At 41.4% G+C, this 24340-nt stretch overlaps 1 protein-coding gene across 2 annotated transcripts in view; it reads left to right on the forward strand.

Moving 5' to 3' along the window:
• MKX (mohawk homeobox) overlaps nt 1-24340 on the forward strand; it is a 45753-nt gene that overhangs the window by 3724 nt on the left and 17689 nt on the right. For both annotated transcript variants that reach the window (XM_084281866.1, XM_084281867.1), the window contains exons 4-5: nt 5396-5549; nt 6659-6994. In XM_084281866.1, coding sequence (XP_084137992.1) covers nt 5396-5549; nt 6659-6994 — 490 coding nt within the window. The remainder of the gene's footprint in view (nt 1-5395; nt 5550-6658; nt 6995-24340) is intronic.

Raw genomic sequence — 24340 nt, forward strand, 5'->3', positions numbered from 1 at the left:
CCAGAATACACGTCTGGAGAATCTCACGTTAATGACATATTGAAGAGTTCTTCTCCTCTTCTTTTATAAATGCCACAGAATGAACATACAAGGGAAAATATCTGGTGGTGCTTTTTACAGTTTTTCTCTCATGGCAGCTTTGATAAATCCTGGTCAGGATATGCTGTGTTAGCCTCTATAAAAGCATCAAGGGAGTCATGGCCATGACTCCTCAGAGCTTTATGATTTATGTAAGGTGTAGCATAAAAATTAAAAAGAGTCTTGGAGGACTACACTTATCCCTGCTAGACCCCCACGACTACTGGATTTACACTGGAGCTGAATTTGAGCAGCCGCATTTCTATGAAATGTAATATTTGAAAGAGTTGTGCGAACCAGCACATCTATCTTCATTTACAGAAGCACACCATCAAAAAGAAACCCCAGATGTTTCTCCCATCACTTGGGCGCAATGCTCTTTTAATCCGGGAGTGCTATAGCATCTGTACGAGAGGTAAATGCCTATGTCTGGCAACAGCAGTAATTCCCGAGCCTCTAAGAACAAAACACAGACCGCAGCTCCACTTTTCAGATGCCCAGGGAGAACAAGGCTGCAATCCAGGTCAAAATCCTTATTCTCTGGGAGCAAGAAGGAAAGCACCAGGCTGAGATCTCAGTCACACTGGGTGCATCCGAAATAGCTTCCCCGAAGCCGGTGCTGGTATAACCAAGAGCAGATTTGGGACTGGGTTTCTGTATCTGGTGGAAAGCTTTGCATCTCTTCCAGGAGGGACGCATTGCAAAGGCATCAAACAGTGTCTCCGGTGATTGCTTCTCTAGCCTAACCGCATGAAACACCACTGGAGAGCCAAGCATCGATCAGTACACGATCTTCTCTCTGGGTTACATGCCTTCATGCTTGCTGACCTGTCTCAGGTTTCCACTCCTCTTCCATTTTCCAGTGCTGGTCCGCAGTGCTCACGCTGGGGGGAACTCAACCTCGACTCCCATCGAGGCAGCTCTGGGCTGACAGCTGCTGCCCACCCTGCATCTCCCCTGTGCTGGTGCTCTGGAAGCACTGAGGGAGGCAAAAGACACTGCTGAAAATCCCCTTGAGTTTCCACCAAAATGTCATTTAGGGAATGGGTGGCTAGGAGTTTTGTTTTGTTTTTCACTCCACGGTCAGCCTTCGAAAAGGTCTTCGGCAGCTGCCTGGAATATGATATTGGCCACAGTGATACTGATAATAAGGCTGTAGCCCCTCTCCCATGCTTTTCTTCTATCTAACAACCCCCATTCCAGTATTTTCCATATTCCAGTACCTGCCATCTATCCAAAGGAGCTTTTGCAGGGCTGTGGCATGGATATAACCAATCCTTCTGTGAGATAAAAAGGTAAACTTTTTTTTTTTTTTTTTTTTTTTTTTTACTATTGTTATTAGGACGGAATCTGCATGTCACATTTTCCACTATTTCATTTTCATTATTTTTGCTCTCACCTGGTTGGCCGATTTTAAATTAATTTCATCTCCCTCAGCAGTACTTTGGCTTAGACCTCTGTTCCTGGGTGCAGTGGGGCAGCAAGGGGGCTCTTCCATCTTCAACAGGAAAGTCAAATTCTTTCGAGGAGGTATGATTTTGCAGGAATCCTAAACCATCTTATTTCTTAACAAGCAGTAGCAAAGCCTGGTGCAAATTCTGGGCTGACTTTTTCATGAGCAGTCCAACAAGATTTTCAGGAGTCCTCAAGGCAAATGTTATTGCAGCTTGCAGTCCAACAGCCCAAAGTTTTCTGCTTCCCAAACTGCCAAAGCAGGAAACCAAAAAAGCAATATAGCTTGAAAAAGCATTTTATGTTTTACTCCAATTAGATTCCGATTCAGAATCCAATAATTTGTCCTATTAATATGCTATTAATATGCTACGTTTTCATTTGTATCGTTACCGCAGTGCTTGATTTATTTTATTTTAAATTTTGTTTTAGAAGTTCTTGTGAAATAAAAAAGAAAAATGGCTTGATGTTCCTTCCAGAAAGAAATATGAATGGTTGTATTGTAGAAGAGCAGCTTTTTGCAATACTGGGATTAATATACTGGTCATGTGCTGCTATGGATTTAATGGTATTCAGATCCATACCGGCATATCAGGACTACTGGGGGAGGAGCATTGGTTGATTTGTTCCCCTTCTGAAACCTTGGCCACTCTTAAGCACTGTAGCAGAACAAATTACAACAAGTTTGAAGAGGCTCTTCAGAAGCAAAGCCAGAGGGTCAATATTTCTTGATGCTGATATAAGTACTTGATGCTCTCTGGGCTGCTGTAAAGTACAAACACAGGGAAGCACTTCTATTATTGTTCTCCTTGGTTTCTTTTTCTTTCTTTCTTTCTTTCTTTCTTTCTTTCTTTCTTTCTTTCTTTCTTTCTTTCTTTCTTTCTTTCTTTCTTTCTCTCTTTCTCTCTTTCTCTCTTTCTCTCTTTCTCTCTTTCTCTCTTTCTCTCTTTCTCTCTTTCTCTCTTTCTCTCTTTCTTCTCCTTCCTTCCCCTCTCTCTCTCTCTCTCTCTCTCTCTCTCTCTCTCTTTACTTCTATAAAAGAACTGTATGATTGTTGCTTTGTACAAATAATGAGTTTCATCATGTGTTTTTTCGGGATACTTAGTTCTTGAGAGGTTTCAGAGACAAAAGTTTTCCCACTGTGTCTTGTATGTAAATCATTGTAGATTTTCTGTTTGTTTGTTTTTTTCCCTCTCTCCCCTTCCTGAGATTTTTGGAGATTGCATTAGTGCAACTTAGGACCCTTGTAAAGGGTGGGTGACTTCTGGCAGCTTAGGTTATTTCTTTTTGTAGCGGGTCAGACCCTGAGCAGTAGGCTCACAACTTTTAAAGACTATGTGGATACAAAAGGTACCACTTGGGGATGGTTGAAATTAGTGACAAAACTCTCCTGGGCTCTAAAGGAGCCAGAAACAGCCCCTCACAGCTTGAGACAGGTGAGTGAGCCATCTGGCAAAGCTCCTGGCCCTGCAGCCTCTTCTCAGTCCACATGCCTGGATGGTGGCCAAGACTGAAGAGTTGGGGGAGATGTTGAACCTCTTCATCTCTTGGAGATCTGCAGTTTGCAGCAACATATGCCAGTGCCCAAGGGTAGGAAAGCATCCCAAGATACCACACCACAGATATATCCTAAAAATCTCCTGAGAGGATTTTCCTAACTTACCTTCATCTTCAGCATGCCTTGCTTAAATGGCATTTGGGATAAGTATCTAGTGAATGCTTGCTGCTTTGTGCTTTGGTAGAAAGCCTCTCTTGTAAACGCTGACTTAAAGTTATTTCACAATGATCAAACTACTATTGCCTCCTTTCATAAGAGAAGAGAATATGACTCATCTTGTCACATTGATATGCAGGATGCAAAGAGTTGGCATGGGAAGAATGAGCCCAAAATAAACCAAGAGTACCAGGCAAAAATCACTTTTGCTAAATTTAATTGCTTTTATGTATGAGTCACGCTACACTACCCTTTCTTTTCTGCACATGGCACTTCAGTGATGAAAGATTTCAATGTGTAATGAAATGTAGCATAATGAAATCTTTCTCGTGAGATGGTGGGAAGCAGTTGGCTTTGTAAGATGCTGATCCATCCTGGGCTGATCCATCACGATCATTGCATGTTTGATTTCAGAGCTCCACGAAACCACACAGCAGTCAGGTGACTGCTGCTTCAGCTGAGTGCTCTGGAGTCAGTTTGTCAACGGCATTAGAAAGTGGCTGGGTGCCAAGCCACCCTTTCTGGTTTACTATAATGACTGCTGTGTCAATACGATGAATATAAACAAGTAGCCTTGGAAGAGAATGAAATTGCTTACTCTTCCCTGCCAGCTGGAGTTTTGGTCTTCTAACCTGTCATAGTGAGCTACATGGTTTGTAGAATTCTATGTTTGGCATTTGAGCACTGATCCAGGGCTTGCTGTGTTTTTGGTGGAGCCCTGTTTCATGTAAACGTGATTTTAAGTAAAGTTGAAGTGACAGGCTTAAAGTGCCACTGCTAGCTTCTGGGTAGGACTCTGAACTGAAGTTCTGTTTCTCCTTCAGCAGATAGTGTTTGTTTTTCTCATAATCACCCCAGAAGAGATTATCGATCCTGAATAATTAGCCAAACACTTCTGTGCAATTTAGGAAGCCTTCACTGCAATAGGCAGATGACAAGACTAGGGCAAAGGTTCAAATTTAAGGTCCATGGCTTGGCTTTCCAGTAGGCAGGGGGTAACGTGTTGATAAAACATGTGTTAGCTGTCTTTGCAGGTTACATGAGTTAAGCTGTGTGATTAATCCCAGGTCAGAAGATGGCTTCAGCAATCTCCAGCCTCCTTTGCATGCATTTCCACCGCACAAAAACACATGTGGGGCTGTGGATCACCCTGAAATTCTTCGTATTCTCCTTCTCAAGCAATGCCACACTGCCTCCTCCTTGCAGAGGTCGTGTCAAAATACACTTATTCCTACAAGGAACAAATAGCATTTTTAAGACCTGATTTATCATTAGATAAATATTGTTAGAGCTGATGTAGCTTGCCTCTGCTCTTGCTCATAGTTAGGTTACGCTGAGGTCACCCTGTCAGTACCGTATTTTCTATTTTGTATATTTTTAAGTTACAGTAAAATCAAGGCCAGCGTTTTCTAAGGTACAGTTTCAAACAACGTCACTGAGAACTGAGAAAATCCATAGCTTCCCATCTTTAGTAGTCCCTTTGTAAGGAATTCTTATTTTTGCTGTTTTTTTTTTTTTTTTAATTTATTTATTTAGGATTTCCATGACAGAAGGAGTTTGTGAAAGTTGCTAATCTGTAGAGCAAATGGATGATTTCTGCCGTGACTCAATGCGTGCAGTGATCTGTGTTGGACTGTCCTGATACTCACTTGCTGCTGGTCTTCATGACCTGATAAAACACAAGGAAGACTTTTATATAACCAAATGCAGAATAGGTTTTTCTGTTCAGCACATTTATTGTAGCCTACATAAATGTCAAAGGCAAATTACCTAACATTACTTATTAATTTTCATTTAGGATGTTATTAATACTTCAAAGATTTGTATTGGAAGATCAGGGCAATATCTGTAAAAGAGGGAAGATGAATATAAAATGAATACTTGAGGACACCTTAATTAAACATTTGTTAATAAATTGTTGAGGCTTTGCTGACACTTGTGAAGGACAGAAAGGCTGAGCCTGCTGAGTTATCCAAGGTTTCTGCTCTGCTCAGTGACAGGTTCACAGACTCCTGGTGCCCCATGGTTGAGGGATGTTTCCCTTATTTGCTGTCTCCTTAGGGCACGCATAAAACTAATGTGAACTGTATGGGTTGGATTTGTTTATTTGCATTGTTTTCAAGGGGAACTAACAGATTCATTTTTAAGCAGGTGTCGAACTGGTTTGCCAACGCAAGACGTCGCCTTAAGAATACGGTCAGGCAACCAGACCTCAGCTGGGCTTTACGAATAAAGCTGTACAACAAATATGTTCAAGGAAATGCTGAAAGACTTAGCGTGAGCAGTGATGACTCGTGCTCTGAAGGTTTGTTGAGGCTTTTAAAATCAATTTTACACTGATTAAGATATATTTAGAGAGTATCAGGTACCATAAATTAGCTCTGATTTCTCACAACATGCCCTCAGTGGAGCCACCTGTGTGAATTAGGGGCCATTTTTGGCTCACAAATACTACTGGGAGCAGTTTCAAAACACTTTCAAAATGGGATTGTGTAGGTTATTCAAGGGTAACAGTCTGATTGCATGTTATTTGCCTGCTTTGTGTAGCTTTGCTACTAGAAAGATAATTGCCAGTTCATTCAATTCTACAGGCATGTTCTGCTTTAAAGGAAAAAATGATTTCATTTGTCAGTGTAAGGAAATGAGAAGTCTCTGGGCAGTTATTTTCCTAGATGGAAGGGCTACATCAATATCACATCATTGAGAGAATCTGATTAACTTCAGTGGGGCTTATTGTGTGCTTAACTAGAAATTACTGTATTTAGTTTGTATTTTACCAGCAAGCCTTAAAGTTTCTCTGAAAAATCTCTCTTGCCCAAATTAATGAATGTAGGAACTTTTTTAATAGTAACCTATATTTTTTTAATACAACTTTGTTACTAATCATGTCTGTACTCTTTTTTGCCAGTTGTGAGGAAAAAAATGCTTCAGAACATTGCCAGAAATGTGTATGTGAATTTTTAAAAGAATGGTTCAATTTGTACTCAGCTTCAATTCTATTTGTTCCCATTTCAGTTTGTTCTCACATTTCTTTGGTATGTACTTTCCTTTGAAAAATTGTTTGCAGGACAGCTAAAAGAGTACAGTTTAAGAAAATATGCTTAAATTTTCCCCAGTATTCAGGAGAAGCAAATTCCAAGTTATGATAATAAGAATTAAGTTTATTCAACCAGATATTGAAAGGCTTAACATTGGTTTAGGGCCCTTCTCTTCTTTTTTTTTTTTTCTCTTTTTCCATTTTTTTCTTTTTCCTACCTGCTCTGTCATTAGCCAAGTAATTGGCTTATGTTGAAGTTTAAAATATATTTGTCTAGTTTTAGTTATATTTATAGCAATTTAAAACACGTAGAGAGTGCCTCTTGTTAAATATTAGGTATTTGACGTATTACTGTATCTTTCTGCCTTTGTTTTCAGATGGAGAAAATCCTCCAAGAAACCATATGAATGAAGGGGGATACAACAAACCAGTTCATCACACTGTGATTAAAACTGAAAGTTCAGTCATAAAAACAGGAGTGAGACCAGAAACAAGTGCCAATGAGGATTACGTGTCACCCCCCAAATACAAAAGCAGCTTATTGAATCGCTACCTGAATGACTCGTTGAGGCACGTCATGGCTACTAACGCAGCTATGATGGAAAAAACAAGGCAAAGGAATCACTCTGGTTCATTTAGTTCCAATGAATTTGAGGAGGAATTGGTGTCTCCATCGTCATCAGAGACAGAGGGCAATTTTGTCTACCGGACAGGTAAGGGATCCTTTCTGCATCATTTCTAATACAGCTTTGGTGGTTGGAGTTGCTGGGAATGGTGTCACCTGGCTGGACCTTTTACAAAAGTAACTCCTGTGCATCCTCTCCTATAAGAGTGGGAAACTCCTGTCCTTACCGTTGTATGAGAGTGGGTAACTCCAGCCTGTCCTCTCTTACAAGAGGGGATAGCTCCTATTGACCCTCACGTTCACTGAAGAAGTCCTCTCTGCAGTGTTGGAGCTCTGTGCTGTTACTGACTGCTAAATGGAGCTACAGGGTAGGTTTTTGAAATGACACTTGTGGGCCTGTTTGCCAGCACTGAGGCAAGCCTAAAGAGGGAGAAAACTTTAAAGTATTCTGGAGTGAAGTACCCTGTGGCTCCAGCTGGAAGGGATAGGACTTTGCATTTTCAAGGTGGCTGTTTGTGGCACCTGTATGAGCCATATATCCCTTGGTGGTGTGCACGTGACTTTCTTCCCCTGTTGTACATCTTGTTTGCTGTCCTTAGGGTGCCTTCTCCATTATGTGGCCCTTCCTTCTTATGATTATGTGGATTAATTAGTTTGGACCAGTTTCTGTACCACTCTACAGGCACAGTGCACTGAGCTAAGGAGCTACAGACTTGGCCATTAAAGATCTTGGTTTAATGCTTTTGAGAGGTTACACATGACTTATAGCTTTTATTTTATCAATAAAAACATAAAAGCATGATTTCTGTCATCTGTTGTGTTACCAGTCAGAGGAAGGCACATGGGGCTGCTGGGTTCATGCCAGCAAATTGCTGTAAATCAGGGCAAGGTCAGGACCTGCTCAGGTCCCTGTGGGTCAGCAAGTGCTGGAAGGCTCCTCTTGCAAAGCTTGTTCTGAATTTCCCTGGGGACATAAGGCAAAGGCTGTCCTCTCCTCTTTGAAGAAAAAAAAAAAAAAAAAAAAGAATTTCTGCTTCCAAATCTCTGAAGGTCTCAGCTGGCAGCTCAGGATTTCCACTCATCATAGCAGCCCTTTGTATTTTCCCTGTGAGACTGGCCCTTTCACAGGCATCACCACTTCTGGGATGGATGGATAGACATTGCTGCAATGTGCTGGAGGGCTTTGCACTGAATTCACTGTAGATTTAGATGTTGTACTTGGTTCCTTGTGGCTTCCCTGGCAGCCAGGCTGGGTTGCCCACCTCCTTTGCAGCCTCTCAAGTCTGCAGCCTTTGTCTGCCTCCTCTCTCCAAGCATATTTCACATGATTTTGGTCCCTGTGAAGGGGCCACCAGCTTTTCAGAAGGCCAAATGCTCTGGTGGGGGTAGAAGAACGTTGGTACGTGCAGGTTGTCAGGAGATGACCGAGGCAGGAGTGGAGGCCCCATAGAGAAACAGAATCTTGTGGGGAGCAAGAACACGTTGCATGCATGATGAATACATTTCAAAATTAACTCTCTCTATTCATTTAGGGATTTTTTTTTCAACATACCAAATGCATTTGGTCTGCATTATGGGTGTGTTGTCTGCCAAGTTTTATTTTTAAGTGAAAAGTTACTCAAGAACAGATGCAGCAGCTCAGATATGTAAACTTCTGTTTTTCTGTACTTTTATACCGTAACTTAAAAATGGACACAGTGACTTTTTAAAAATTGTAATAAATTTGCTACTGGATTAAGTTCTTCTTGCCAAGTTCCAAGCTGCACTGAAAAATATGGTCTCTAATGAGAAGGCTGAGACAGGCACGTTGTAACTGCAGTGAGTTCACAAGCTGGGTTGGAAAGACTAAAAACCAGTATATTTGTCCTTAAACTTCATAACTGGCATACATGGAACTCCTCTTGAGATCGTAATTAAGTCACTTCTTAAACATCTTTGTTAATGCTTTGCAGTGCCATGGCCTCTGGTGAGAACACACTAGCAGCTCTCAGGATGTAGTTTTATTCTTTTTACACCCCCAAAGCAGACAAGCAGTAGCTTGCCAATAGAAAGAAAAAGTTCATGTGCATGCTATATATTTTGATATATCCTACCCATATGTGAGTGCACATGCAAGAAATAATAGGTACAGTAGGCTTTTTTCAGCTATGAGGTTACAACCCCACTAATGGTTTTCTGATGATGTTGTAACATGCAGGAATTGACTCCTTCATGAAAAAGTAAATATTTTCAAGTTATCATCCCTTCATAAAACCTGTTTAGAAATAGATGAAATCAAAGAAATGATTGCTAGGATGGGAGAAAATAAGGGCATTTTATTTTTGTTGTCTTCTCTGTGTAATTCGAACACCTGGGATTTCAGCTCTCAGTGCAGTCGTACAGCATACTTGTGTCCGTGTTCTCAAAAATAGCTGCAATCCATGTTGGTTAAGCAAAATAACAGCGTGTGTCCGACTGTGCCTCTCCTGGTAGCAGCAAGTGGATTTTTCAAGCGAGGTATCTGTGCTTAAAATGACTTTGCCTCTGTAGTCCTTTGTTACACGAAGCAGCAAACTTTTAACAGAAAGGGACTGAAGTGGAATTTTGAAGTTCCTGATAGATGTTTTAGTTTATGAAGATATTTTGAATAGGATGTCAGAAAACAGAACATCAAAATTGATTGACATTTTATTTTTGAGAAATGTTTGACTGTGTTCATAGGAGCGGGAAGTCATTTGTTTTGAATGAAATTCTTTATTGTGCTTTCCTGAAAAAGCACCTTTTTGTAGCAGATTGTGAGCAGAAAGTTTACTGGCGGGGTCTGCTCCACACCATGGGCCAGGCTCTGATTTCGGTCGCTTCAGTGCCTGCAGTGCTTGGGGTCAGCCTGGCCACAAGCGGCTCAGTAGCCTGCACCAAATTAACAGGATATGAGCGCAGCGTCCGGTGACAGAAACAAGAAATTGCAGTTTAAAGTTTATAAGGAAAAGGGGTAGTACAATTTCCCATTTCAGTCATTAACATGCTTATAAACACTGGACCATATGCTACTCTGGGTTCATGCAACCGGGAAATCCCGTGTAAAGATCAAGGACAGGCTGTATAACTGGCAGTCGGGAGAATGGCCTCACTTTGTACCTCTGCACGATTCCCGTGAGCTCGTGAGAAGCAGCTTTAGTGCTGGAGCAGAAGCAGCAACCACAAAATCTCTGTCCCTGCACGGACGGTGTCTGCACCGCTGCCTCCCCCAGCCCTGTCCTCCCTCTCAGGCTGCGGAGCTCATGCAGCAAACGTGCACAGAGGAGATGCGGTGTGGGATGTGGGGGGACAGGGTACAGCCAGCTCAGAAAGAACAGACCAGAACAGGCTGTGAATATACTTGGATATGCCACATATGCAAGCGGTTCTGTCGTAAGCTGATACGCTTATATATATATAATGTGGCATACATGAATGTGTTCACTTAAGGCAGAAATTTTCAGTTCAGATTAATCCTTGTGCAGGTATAATATATAAATATATATAATTGGCCAAATATGTCTTAAACTGACCGCTGAAAGGCTTGCTTCAGTATTTTTGTTTAGTTAAAAATCCATGTTAGAGAACAAGTTTTCATTAAGTCCTTGGCAGGCTTTCACTCGCAGCAGGTTCTCTGTATGACAGGAATAACTAAAACCAGACTCGCCTATCTCTATTTGTTGCCCAAATGCACATTGAAATTACAGTCCGGCTGCAACAAGCACTTCAAAAAATATATAGCAAAAAGACCTAATAATGTTTGTAGTGAAGGTGGATGTAAATCTGAAACACCCACCCCATTCTTTGTTTCATGGATTACCAAAACACCGACTTTGTTTTTGTGGTTATGGTCGGTCGGTGCTCTGCAAGTCCTGTGTCGTTGGTCACCTGCAGAAACAAAACACTCTGCATTGTTACAGTTTGAGGAAATGAAAAAGCCCAACTTTCTGGGATATCGCTGTCTGGTGAGCTGTGTTGTGTAAAAGAAAGCAAAAATTAAACCGAGAGGGAGAGAAAGAGAGTTGAAATGGCAGGACAGGGAGCTCTCTAACTTCTTTATGCAGGCAGTTTTCGTTGATTTCACTTTATATGTTACTTAGCACAGCAAAAAAGCCAGAACAAATAAAAATAGTGAGGAAACTAAAGACTTACAGGCCTGGGAAGGAGGGTGGCTTTAAAAAAAATCTTGAATGGCTGTTTGATTTTTGAAGATGTTTGATCTCTATTTTTAGGCATTTATACTCAGGAGTGTGTTTAGTTTCTGATGTTTTCATTACTGCTGCCTTTTTCTTTCCTCTCGCCTTCCTTTTTTTTTTTTTTCTTTCATTTGGATCCTGCAAAGTCTGTGATTTATAAAGCATGACCCTGGGATGCTTACTGCAGCACACTGAGCATCTCTGAGGCGGCGCTCAGCATGCTGCAGGAGCAGGCCCACAGAGAGCCCCACTCAGATATTAGGGTGTAGGCATTCACATACACACTGTGCAGACACAAAACTGGAGAACAGCCCTGTGGTTTTGTGTGGTCCTTGCCAAATTTTCCTCTCAATTTAACATTTTTAGAAATTAACATGTAATTTAAAAACGAGCTATAAAATTTAAAAGCATAATGTGAGCACAATGGAACCTGTTTTCAGAAATGACTCGAGGGACCAGCAAAAGCTGCGAGCATTAGTGACTTTTGCAAGTTCGGTCTAAACGGTGCTGGAGACCTTGGGGATACCTTAAAATAAATGCAAACCTGGGAGAGCTGAAGGAGGTCCTTGTTGCAGATCCTAATGCTCTCCAGAAGTGAAATTGAAAAGGGGAATGTCGAATACAGTACTAAATGCACAAAGCAGCGCAACTGCGATTTGAAGGTTGCGCATTTAAAATTGTATTTCTGCAGAAATTTTCTTATTACATGGCCAGATTCATCGACACTGAAATAGTGTGGAATTGAGAACTGGGCAGCGGATTGCTTTTAATTTGTTGTTCTTTTGTTTTGTTTTGTTTTGTTTTTCCTAAAGAAATATTAAAAGGAAACTGCTTTGCTACAAGGACAGTGTCAAGTTTAATATTTATAATGATAGCCCAAACTTGAGAATTTTAAAGATCCTGCCTGCTCCCCTCCCAGTTGGTTATTTGCTTCTTGCACTTCTTTCAGTCTGAACAGCAGAAATCAAATAAGTCCTTCTTTTTAGTTCTTTCCAGCCTCCTCTAGTTTCTTGATTTCTCAACATTTATCTTGCAAGTGGAACGGGTCATTATTTCTATATGACAGAATCTTTTTTTAATTTTATTTTATTTTTTGGAAATGTCTCGGTTTCAACCAGAATGTCTCAGGTAGCAGCATGGAGGAAGATCATGCTGTGTCGGGCGGCTCAGCTGAGAGCGCAGGGGCCGAGCATCCTCCCCAAAGCCTGGGCACAGGGGCTGCTGTGGCAGGGGAGACCTCCCCCTCTTAGGGATGGGGGAGAAGCTCCTCTGTTATTAGCTTTTTCTCAGCTATTTTTCTCCACTCCCTGTTTTGAAACGGGCAGTTCTGTGGGAAATTCTTCTTGTTTTCTCAGAAGTGCTCAGTGCAAACACGGTGTATCCTTGCTTTTTTTTGTGTGTTCGTTTTCAGATGCAGATGATTATGCATGTTTTGGGCTCTGTTTTTGTTTTTCTAAAATCCAATGTTTTAAAAATTCTGGAGATTGGGTCAAGTGTTGGACTTCTGATAGCATGTTCATGGATACAACTGGATGTCATTGCAGTGCAGACAGCAGGGAGCAGGGAAAGTGCCCGTGCACCTCTGCTGCTGGTTTTGCTTCAGTTGATGCTGCAGTGAATTTTCTGTCTACTTTGGTAAAACCGAGCTCACGGCAGCTGCTTGGCTGCAGAGCATTTTCTCCAATGTAGCTTACTTTAAGGCAGCAGCACACACACACAGCAGCTCCTGACAGCATCACAGAGAATTGCGTGAGTGATTTGGAGTGGAAAAAATGACAAGATTTGACAAAAAAAAAAAAAAAAAAAAAAAGTGAGATTGAAGAACAAGGTGGTTGGCCGTGTTTCCATGGCCCAGCATTTCTGCTGCCCATGCCCTCACAGCAGCTTGCTGGGGCTTCTCTGAGACCATTAATATTTCCCCAATGCAAATATTCTCAGCAGCAGCCAAAAAAGCCGCACATCCCTGTGCTTGCCCAGGACCTTTCTTAGACATAGCAAGGAAAATGTATGGTGCTGTCACCAGTTGCTAACAACTGTGTACTTTAATACTCCTCTTTAGAGTTAGGAAATGCTCCAGGCCAAGCCTCAGGACTTCTTCATTTAGCAAAGGTGTGTTCAAGAGAAGAAAATATTTATCCCCATTTCCCAATTGTTCAAAACAGACTCAAAAGTATGCTTTATCTTAAAACCTGAGGTCAGCCCAAATGTGAATGTTGCAGGAAATTGTGTGTGTGGAAAAGTACATGAGCATAAATCAGAATGTTTTCCAGTTTAAGCTGTAGGCTACATGACTAATAATGAATATAATAGGGAAATTAGTGAGAAAATTAGCAGTTAATTCAATGAATATTTAAAGACTGTGTGTGAAACTACCACCTGGGAAAACTGATTCAGTGAAATGGATGTGTCTCCTTCTGCCTTTCCAGTGCTAGAGCAGGATTTTCTTGGGTAGCCAGATTTCTGAGCAGGTGACTTAAACCAGGAACGCCAGGCTCACATGCTGCCTCGCCAGCACGGCTTCTGCCCTGGTGCCTACGAGCGCCGGCGGCTGCAGCTGCTTCTGCTGGGAGTGGTGGTGGGCTCTGCAAAGGGAGCACTTTCCTCCGTTCTGGGGAAGGTCCTCTATAATCACACATTTTACTCAATATATCACTGACAGGAAAGTGATTTTGAGTGTACAGCTATGCCTGGAGGCAGATGGCCCCAGTACTGTGTTGTGAAACGTACCCGCTCTGCACCATGCGGCACCTGCATGAAGAAAGAGAAATTCCAGGGACAAAACCCATCGTTTTTTTTTGCCCAGTGAGTTACTTTTACATATGAAATACATATCCTTCATGAGCAAACACTGTCTTCGGTGCCACATATTAACACAGTTATCTGTAGGCAATACTCTGAATGTGAGCAGGAGGGAAGGGGTACGGGAAAGCCAGACGCAGGCTGTGCTTGTCCCATCCTGCGGCAGTAAATGTGAAGGAATGGGGAGCCCATAAAAATTTTCACTTCTCTCTGGAAAAATGTCTGAAGTGAAACTTCATACCTGGCGTGGGGTTCCTGCGTGTTCCTGTATCCCCGCTCTGCTTGGGATAAATACGGCGGCTTTTGGTAACCTCCTGGTGCATCCCGCACGCGGTGTTACGGCGCTGCTGTTCGTGTTGCTGCAGTTAGGGCTGTATCTGTGTTTCCATTAGAACCCTTTTAATCCACAAATTTATGACCCAGCTGTAAAAATTCAATCCAGACTGAAACTTGGCACGGGCAGCGCTCGTTCTCCCATCTGTGGAAGGGATTTAAGCAGGTACATCCCAGTCATAGCCATTGCAGCTAGGCCTGTAAATCTGGAGCATGATGACTGCTGAATAGAGCTGTAACCTTCTTAGTAGTCCCAGAGTTTGAAATAGTTTATGCTCATGATGAGACTGGCAGAAAGCAGCTTGTTTGTGTTCGGTCATATACATAGTAAATAAGGATAATGTTTTGAGTTCAACTGTGTTTGCTCACAGGCACAAGCACATGCACTTTCCTTACCATGTTAATATTTTGACATGGGTGGCAAATGCATGAACGTCTGCAGGATCTTGTTCCAACGCAGGGTCTGATCACTCTCAGGTAGCGCAAGAAGTTACCAGCACTAATGGAAGAATGTATATTTTGATCATAATTAAAGAAAAAATAATAATAATGAGAAATAAAAAGACCAGGTTGTTTTCTCCTGAATTGGATTTTTGACTGAGATTCTCTTAAAATATCTTCAAAACTCTTTCAATATTGAACTGCAAAATTCATTTTATTCACCATCTCTTGTTTCTATTTATTTATTATTATTTTTTTTTCTAAAAAGCTACAAGCTGGATGTTGCTTGACCAGATAGACTAGTAATCTTATCTGATCCAGCAAATCCTATTTCCCTTTGCAGGTTTGTGGTTTTTGAAAGTCATTCCACAACTTAAAAAACTCCTTTATGTGTTTAACTGAAATTTTTTAGGTCATTTGTCCATAATGTGAATACCAGAAACGTAATGATGAAAGCAGTTTAGTGAGACCAGACTTCTGATCCTCCGTGCGCATTCACGGCAGAGCCCTTGGGAGGGCTTTGGCACAGTTTGACGAGAGGATTGAGGGGGACCTGGAATATCTGCGTGGGCTGCAGATGGGTCTGTACCCTGCAGCTTGGAAAACTTCTTGGTCGTGTTCAGAAAATGTGGGGATTCTGTGGGTGGTGTGTATGAGATTTTTGCCAATTTGGTGGAGCAAGGGGAATGCTTGTAGAAACACCTGTTCCCCCCCAATGTCCTGCATCTGCCTCTCTGAAGTTCAGTTTCTAGTTTCTAATTATCCCAGAACAGAAAAGCAGGGCTGGATTATGTTTCGTTCAATCCACTTCACTCCAAACGTAAAAATTTGGGTGTGAGATACAACGGGTAGGCATGAAAATTATCGACGGGTCCTAAAGACTATTGCAGGTGTTGTATACTTCATGGCATTAAAACGGCATTGGACAGACATTTTAGATCTGTTAAAGGAGAAATATGTCAAACAGTCAAAGAGGACAAAAGGCAATAATCTAAGTAAGTTTTATGTAAGCTACAAAACAAAAGGAGCGGGTGTTTAAAGCAGGGAATTACGCTGGAGAAGTAAGCGGCATTGTAGAAAATCTGGAAAATGTAAAAACAATTCAAACAGAAAAAGATCAGATAAACAGCTAGAGCTGGAACAGAAACACACAAAAATAGGTAAAGCAAAATTGCAACGAGCCATGAAATGCGTTTTCCTTAATTTTTCACAGTGGCCTTGAAACCTGATGTTGGAGCCTCTATCTCTGTTCTTTTGCTGATGGCCAGAAGCTGAGGTTATGGTGACCAGATCGTTTGGTATGGCACTGACATTTCAAGTTAAAAGAGATTGCCAAGACTCTCAATTATGACACTAAAATATACCGTTATTTCTAAGGCCAGTTTTCGGTCCCTCCCTCATGCCTCCACATTGATTTAGGCAACAGATGCATGAAAAGCAAAGCAGCATTCAAAATAATCCCTTAGCTGAAGCTGGAGGAAGGCTGGCTAGTGGGCTGTAGCCAAAATTCCTTAAATGTTACAATGTTTTACATTTCTAAATGTAAAAACTTTCTTTCCAATGTGAGGTACCAGCCAAACGTCTTAGTTACGGTATCTCAGAGCAAAAGCTGGCATGAGGCCTTGTGGTCATTTGCGGGTATTGACAGATTTACACCATTGAAGATCAAGTTAAATGTTGTCGGTTTCTCCATCTCCCCTTTACTTTGTCAGGCTTTTTTTTTTTTTTTTTTTTTTTTTTTTTTTTTCTCTCAGTTACTATTTGTCAGCTTAAATCCAGTTTGCTGGAAAAACGAAGGCTCCTCACGACCTGGCTCTTCAGGAGCGAATTGCCTCAAATTCTTCCTGCTCGCCAAGCTATTTTGTAATGCATTGCAAAACAGCAGCAGGATTGCTCTCCCTGCACTGCATGTACTTTGTGGGCTAGACACTGTGGTCAGTTATAATGAGGTCTCAGTGTGCTGGAGGATTTGTCTCTGCCCCTGACTGCAGGAGTTTCATCCCAAGTCCTTTCTCCTCCAGCTACTCCTCCCAACCCGAGGAGCGGGACGTGGGGCTGTCCCGTTGTGGTCAGATCTGTGGGGAGCCTGGATGCTTCCCGTTGCTCCAGCGTGTGCATTGCACCATCTGCTCCTGAACATTTACAACAGCTCTGCTCCCAAAGACAGGGGTGACAGATTGCTCGTTACATGGGCACACTCAAACTCATCATCCTACTTTTCTCGCTTTTCTGGTGGTTAGCTGGTGTAGCTCGTGGTTACTGCCTAATTCCCTTCCCTGGCACTGACTTCACATTGGTGCTGTTTGTGAGCAGCATGAAGCCCGTGACCCTTTCCCCTCAGCAATATCAGGAGGTGCAGATTCCTAATTGTTGATGCTCGTAGTACTGGATGGTTAGCGACACTTTTTGAAGTGGGGAGAAGCCAAAAAATCTGTTTTGCTCTCAGCTCGAGAGACTATAGTGATGTGTGTAGACTGTACAATCTTTCACATACTTATATATATATTCATATATTCATATATCTGTTAAATATATTCATACTTCCATATGTATATACCTCTCTCTCTCTATACACACATCTCCTCAGTGCTCAGCAGTAATCTCTGCTGTTTTGCAGTCTTGCTGCATTTCCTCCTTCAGCTTGGAGCTGAGCAGCATTTCACACAGGCAGTGAACTTTGTAACAATAGGGGAAATCAGGCTCCCAGTTGCATTATCCACAAATTATTAGGTATCTCCTGTTCAAATCCAATACTGAAGTACTTGCCCCAGCTCTCCTAGAAAAACCCCAAATCCCGTTCATGGTGGTTAGCAAAGAAAATGAGGCTGACCTGCAGGTAGTGATCCCAGTGGAGCTGATATTTTCTGCAAAGGCCTTTTTTGCGTGCCCAGACTTTGGCTAAACCAAGGTAAAGAAATGCTTGTTTAAACATTTTAAATGGAATAAAATGTCAGGTATCTTTATAAGCCTGTTTTCCTTTTAGTATTGCCTCTAGCATTTCTGCTGCTGTTTTCAGTTCTCATCTAACAAGACTGAGTAATAATAATTTCTCCTGGCTACCAGCATGTGTAAGAATTAATTTGTGTTTGTTACACTTGTTGTGGATCTCCATATAGAAAAGATCACTAATATTTCTGAGTCCTCTATACCCCATTCAGTGCACTTACAGATTCATATCCCTGACTCTCTGCCACATTATTTCAAAAGGGGCTAATAATTACATCAGACGGACAATTCAGAGTGCCTGTAGCTTGACCTGGTAATGAATGGACAGGCACTCAATGTTTTAAAATCAAGCCCTTAGAAGTGCTTGGTATTGGACCAAGCAAAAATCCAGTGTGCCAAGATCTGGTCTGGTTTTTTGAGTGTTTTGGCCCCAGAGCACGCTACATGGTTTGACACACAAAGTTCATGTGTTTGCAAAGCTTTCCAAACTTCATTTGGTGAACTCCTGCTGCTTTCAGTGGGATCTTTGCTCACAGATCAAAGACTGTGACCCTTGGAGAATGTAAGTGCTTATATTTGGGTACTGCTCTTCCTTCATTCCTTGCACAAAATAGGAAAAATGAAGGCTTTATTCAGCCCCACATTACTGCTGCACTTGCAGAGGTTTGAGAAGCTCTGTCACGTCTCTGCAGGAATCACAGCTGCTTGCAGACACCCCATCCCTGCCCAGAGCAGCAGCAACACCCGGCCCCATATGAGCCCTCCAAAGACCTCTCCATCCTTATGGCCATGTCCTCTTCCCATCCCCTTGTCCAGACTGCCTCCCTGCAGCAGCTCTGCACTCCCACCACGTCCACCCTCACCCACGTTGAGGCTGAGTGCCATCAACCCACATTACCCGTGTGCAAAAAGGAGGATTTGGCAAAAAGTCAAGTCTGGGTGAGTCTGAGAAAAGGGGAGCAGAGGGGGTTGTAATGAGGTGCCTGAAGTGGGAAGGGCAGAGACCTGGGTTCATGCTGTCCATCAGCCCCTGTGTGTCTTTACAGATGGATTATGTCTATAGGAAAGTCAAATGCCCCAAAATCTCAGATAAAGGGTAAAAGTTTATAGAAGAGACCAGGAGATAGAGAAAATCAACAAATTCCTATGATATATTGTATGTCATCTGTACGTGACACTCTGATACCTTCAAATGCTTAAACTAAAGACTTAAATATAATTTAGTTTGTAAAAATATACCTTAGTTATAATAAAATGATAATAGTGGAACTTGGCAACAGAGCAGCTAATAAATACTACACTTCTGAAATGTGCCTGGGATCCAAGTACATACTCTTTTACTGTGCAGTTAAAGCATGTGGCAGGACATGCTAGACCAAGATTTTCTTTTTGTCTTTCCAGTGGAAAACTAAAGTTCTTTGTTTAAGTGAAGCCCATTGGGAATTTTTCTTAAGTAAAACAAGGAGCTAAAGAATTCCATTCCTTTTTGCCAACTTTCTTCCTTCTTCAAGCCAAATTATCGATTAATGGGGCATTAAATATCAAATACTGCCTACTTATATTCATACCCATTTTCATTTAGGTTTCTTCAATACTCTCTCATTGGTATTTCAAACACATCTGAATTAAAAGATGAGATACGGTATTGGGAAAACGCTACCCTTTCCAAACCTTTTTGGCCTTATAAAAATAAAGGTCAGAAATATATAAGTCATTACTTTTGCATACTTAACCTTACTTCTGATTTTTCAAAAGAAAAAAAAAAAAAAAAAAAAAAAAGCTCCTTTAAGATCTTCTTCCTGAGCTTCATTCTTTGCCTTCTTCATTAGCTGTCTCCATTTCGGTACCCTATAGTTTTGCCAGCAGAGCAGCCAAGTGAATGCTTGACCATATTTTTGTCTGGCTCTAGCAAAACCGTGATCTGACAATAGAATACTTTTCTCTGGGTTTTCCTTCTTCCCCCAGGGAACCATACTTCAAGGGCAACCTGCTTGTCCAGCATATGAACATGTGGAAAATCCACTGCTATGCACTAATGATTTTCAGATGGGCCATTGTTGCTGAAAATCATCCCAAGAGCAGCAGCTTCTCCATTGTGCACCTAACCGCTTTGGGATAGCATTGCTCATAGCTTATCTGGAATAAACCCTTTGCATTTACGTATAGTGTGCTGACATGTGCTGCAGCACACATACGTAGTAACAACATTTAGGGAAAAAGTGGGTAAAAGTTACTGTTGTGGTTCTTTTTTGGCCATTGCAACATGCATCAAAATCTGACATTTATTTTAGCGTGAAAACATAAATGTAGGAAAAAGTTGAGCTATGCCAAAGATCCACGACAGCAAGGCAGAAGCACCCGAAATACTGTCCACAAATGAATCACTTTCAAGCTTTTGTTTTAAATATTTACAAGGAGACTTGTCACACACTGGGGGAGACAAGAATGAGTTTTAATTTTTAAATAGTTTCTATTACTGTTCTTCTCAGAATTTGCATTCCTTTTAAACAACTTTCACTTTTAATCTGTAATTAAAGCCAAAGTTTTCTTTTAATTTTAAAAGCTTGTCCTTGGACTAAAATAACATGGAACATTTTTAAACATTGATCCAAGCTGCTGTAGATACATTTTATTTAAACCACAGAGCCTGCAGTTGGATTCCTGGCGTTGCCAGATAGACTACGAACTGTAAGTGTGGCAGTGATGACTGCGGAGTTCTGGATGCTGCTCTACCAGCAAGGAGGGTTGTTTTTCTGGAGTTGTTCCTCCCTTTGGGTCCTATTCATGAATGACTTAATCTCTGCGTATGATCAAATGTCGTGCAAGTTACTGTGCACAGAAAATCAAGGAATGCTTCTCTTCCCTGTGCTCCTTACATGGAATTGCTGTGCCTGCCCGGCGAGCAGTTGGAGAACAGTAAGGTTGGGAAGTGAACAGCAGCAAAAACACACACCAAAAACCACCAGAAGTAGCGTAAAAAGAGAGAGACAAAGCAAACAGAGAAACCTTTGAAAGATTGGGTGTGCAAGTTGGATTGGGCCATGCACAGGCGGCTCGAGCTTGCCCAGGCAGCACCAGCTGGAGAGGGAGCAAGACTTTTGTGTTACAGGGGCAATAAATTCACCAGGAGAAACAAAAGTGTTCCCCAGTATTTTCTCTGGAGCATTGGCCATAAAGATGCTTTCCAGCGCATGTTTCTATTAGCTTGTTTCATCTTGGAAAGCAAACATTTACTGTTTTGATGGGCAGATCTCAAGAAATTCAGGGAATCAATGCAGCTTAGTCTTTTTATCCTCTCGACCTAACTGCTTGCGTGGTGTAATTCTGTCCCTTCAAGGGATGTTAAGCCAGGAGTGATTTTCACCCCTTCCCTTGAAGCCAAGACAGAGACAAGTCTCACAAGATTTTCATTAGCTGTGATATTAATTACACTGTACATGTCATACAAGGAATTTTTCTCATGATGGTATGATATTTTCTTAGAGATCCAGCAGAATACAAGGCATGAAGCACTCTCTGTGTTCATACAGACCTCTTCCTAATTCTTTTAAGTTTCAACAGAATTTTAGCTTCTTTTAGGTGCTGTGCTCAGTCAAGAGGGAAGAAAGGACTTACATTATCCGAGTTGTTTTTCTCATCACCAACACCCTGCGGCCACTGCAAGAAATTCTGTCTGTCTTACCGTGCCCTGGTGTGGGGAAAGATTGCTATAGCAGGACTTGTGCACAAAACAGTGACTGGTAGCAAATGGGGAATTACTTGACTCAGGTGCTGAACTTCTCCAGCTGTCAGTAGCAGCTACACTTGTTTGTCCGGGGCAGGGACTGGAATAGTCATTTAGCTCTTTTCGAGACACTTTCCATCCCTTTAGTACTGACAATGGACTTAAAAGATGTAAATCGCTTTTCAGGTAGGTTATTGCTGGAGTATCACGTTTGCTCTGTGAGGCAAAAGATAGAAAAAAGGACAGAAAGGAAAGGGAAAAAGGAAAAATTGCAGCCAGGAAATAAATACAGGTGGGAAAATGAAGGACAGAAACTTTTGCAAGGTAGTAAAGAGTGGAGAGTGGATGAGGAAAGAGGAATGCAGAATCAAGGGTAAGAACAAAAAGGAAGAGGAGAGGGAACACTGATGGAGGGGAAGGAAGAAAGAAAAGAGATTGAAGGGATGAAGGTAAGAAGAGAAAATACTGGGAAAATGTTTATGATGGAAATACTGGTAGGAATCTGGAGTGTAATTGGAAGGGCTCTAGAAAAAATTAGAGAAGCATAGGTGATATTAGTATTTTTCACAGTTCAAAATGAGGTTTGACATTTTTCCCTTTCAAAGTGTTTGATATACAAGGACAGATGTGCGTTCAACAGATATATTTTACCACTCTTCTTGGAAGGCACCTTTGAATGTAATTACTATGTCTTGGCCTTTTTTTTTTTTTTTTTTTTTTTTCATGTTACTTTGGCTAGGAGCAAATTCTCTTCTAGAAAAAGGTATGATCTTGCTTAAAATGCAAATTATTTAAAATCTGAAATCTTAAAATGTTGCTCAAAACTCAGTGAAAAACCTGAACTGAACTGAAGCTGAGAAATACTCTGGTTTTGGTGGTGAAGGGAGGGCTGTTTGTGTGGGGTGTGTGGTTGTTGATTTCCTAGTTTCTCGGTACACCCACACTCCCTGACAAGCTGTATGCAGATGTACAGAAGAAATTCCACACATTGGCTTCATCATACCCAACCCAGACGTTGGAGAATCCCACCAAGACCTATTTTGAAAGCTGTAACTACTTTTCAGGCTACTGTAAGACAGTTTGGCAAAATGTGGAGGCTTCTCTGACCCAGTGATCCTGAAAGTTTGAACTTCTCCCAGGGCTGCTTCTTTCTGTAAACTTTTCAGATCAGATCTGTTTGAAAAAATTTCAGTTCACCATTTGTAGTTACAGGCAGAAAATCTTCTTAACCTACTGCATAGTTGGCTGGGGACAGTTTCTTTGCGCTCCCCTGAGATGAGCATTGGTCAGTCGCACAGAAAGGACATCACCTGGGATGGACAGATAGTCTGATCTGGCATGGCAAATTATGCATTCCTATATAGTTCGTGGTATATGTGAACCTGAAATATGTAATGCCAGATCAGATTATACATATAATTTTCAAGTTCAGCAAAAGGCTTTGTTTCTTTTTCCTCCATCATTTTTTAAAGAAACAGAATTTATCTGAATTAAAAACATGATTGGTGATGACGAGTGGGTGGTTCTGTTTACCCTGCCACATTATATAGTACCACTTTTACTCCTTGTTTGGATAGCAGTCACAAGACCCAGATATCAAGCTGTGAAAGTATTTTTCTTGCAGCAGCCTTTCTTTTTTTGGCAGGCAGTGGCTTTGGAGATGCCTCGCATTTTGTCATGTGATTGGACTGCTGATGAGGTTTCTGTGCTGCCTCATTTTCCTGGATTCCATCTGAATTAACTCTTCTTTGGGTTGTGACCATTAGCACACTTCTGGATGAGCAGGGTTTTGCATCACAGTGGAATGAGCTCCTAACGCATGGCCTGTGTAAGAAAACAACCCCTATAGAAGGAATTCGCTGTTAGTTCCATGTGACAGAAATCTGTTTTCTGTACCTCCAGCTGTCCACATCCAAAACACATTCCATCTTCACAGTACTATTCCTTCCTGAATCAAGGGAAAATGAGAGGAAATGACTAGTATATAATCGTTCCATCTAAAAACATTCAGCTTAGTCTTGTAAACACATAAACTAGTTCTTCGTAAACAAATGTCTTAATTTTCTTTAAACTGAATATTTAGATGTCAAAGATAGAGAAGCTGGATATGTCAAACACATATGGTTCCTATTGCATCAGAGGCTTTCTTAATTTTGGTATTATAATTGAAAAGACATTTCTGAAAGCATTCTAACCTTACAGAAACTAATCTATCTGTCTCTCTGTCTGGTCTAGGTTTTATTCTTCCATCTGTCATTGTACTCTAGAAACATCTTCCACTTTAAATGTACAACAGTTACAGTGTTCCTAATGGGCTTTGAATTGCTCTCGCTTCTTCCAGGGCTTGATGTGGAAACACTGTTTGGGGTAGTCAGTGCTGGGGAGCTGAGAGGGGCTTTAAGAGGAGAGAACTAGGAAAAGGCATCAAAGGAAGAATGGGAGTAGGGTCTATACTTTGATTGTAAGTTTTTACTTTATTCCTAGACAATTTATAGCACAAAGTGCCTTGGGCTAAGTAATATTTTTAACTAGACACAATTTCTATCTACACCAGAAAGCAGCAGGTCTGCTTTAAAATATAAGTTATTTTATAAATGTCATGAAACATCTATCTGCCTTGGATAAGGCAAAACTTCAGTTTGGCATCCAGAAGCACGAACAATATGTATTCATTTTTCCTCCTACATATAATAAGCAGAAAGCTATTAAGTTTACATCTGAAATAAGTACATTTGAAATAGAGAACACATTTGTATCTCAGGCACTGCCATTAGGTTTACCACTAGTGTGGGCTTTAATGCAGGTGCATACTCTGAAGACAGCTCAGCACCATGCATTTGTTTGCAGGTTGCTTTGGTGGGATGCCTCATGCAGCTATTTGCAGCACGGGGCTGTCTCTGCCCTGTTGCTGGGAGTGCACCAGATGTGCCATGGGCATTGGATGGGGGCAGGCCTGAATAAATTCACATTTTCCAAACATACAGAAGACTTAACAAAA

The sequence above is a fragment of the Netta rufina genome (assembly GCF_964035555.1).
Source record: "Netta rufina genome assembly, chromosome: 2".
Classification (NCBI taxonomy): Eukaryota; Metazoa; Chordata; class Aves; order Anseriformes; family Anatidae; genus Netta; species Netta rufina.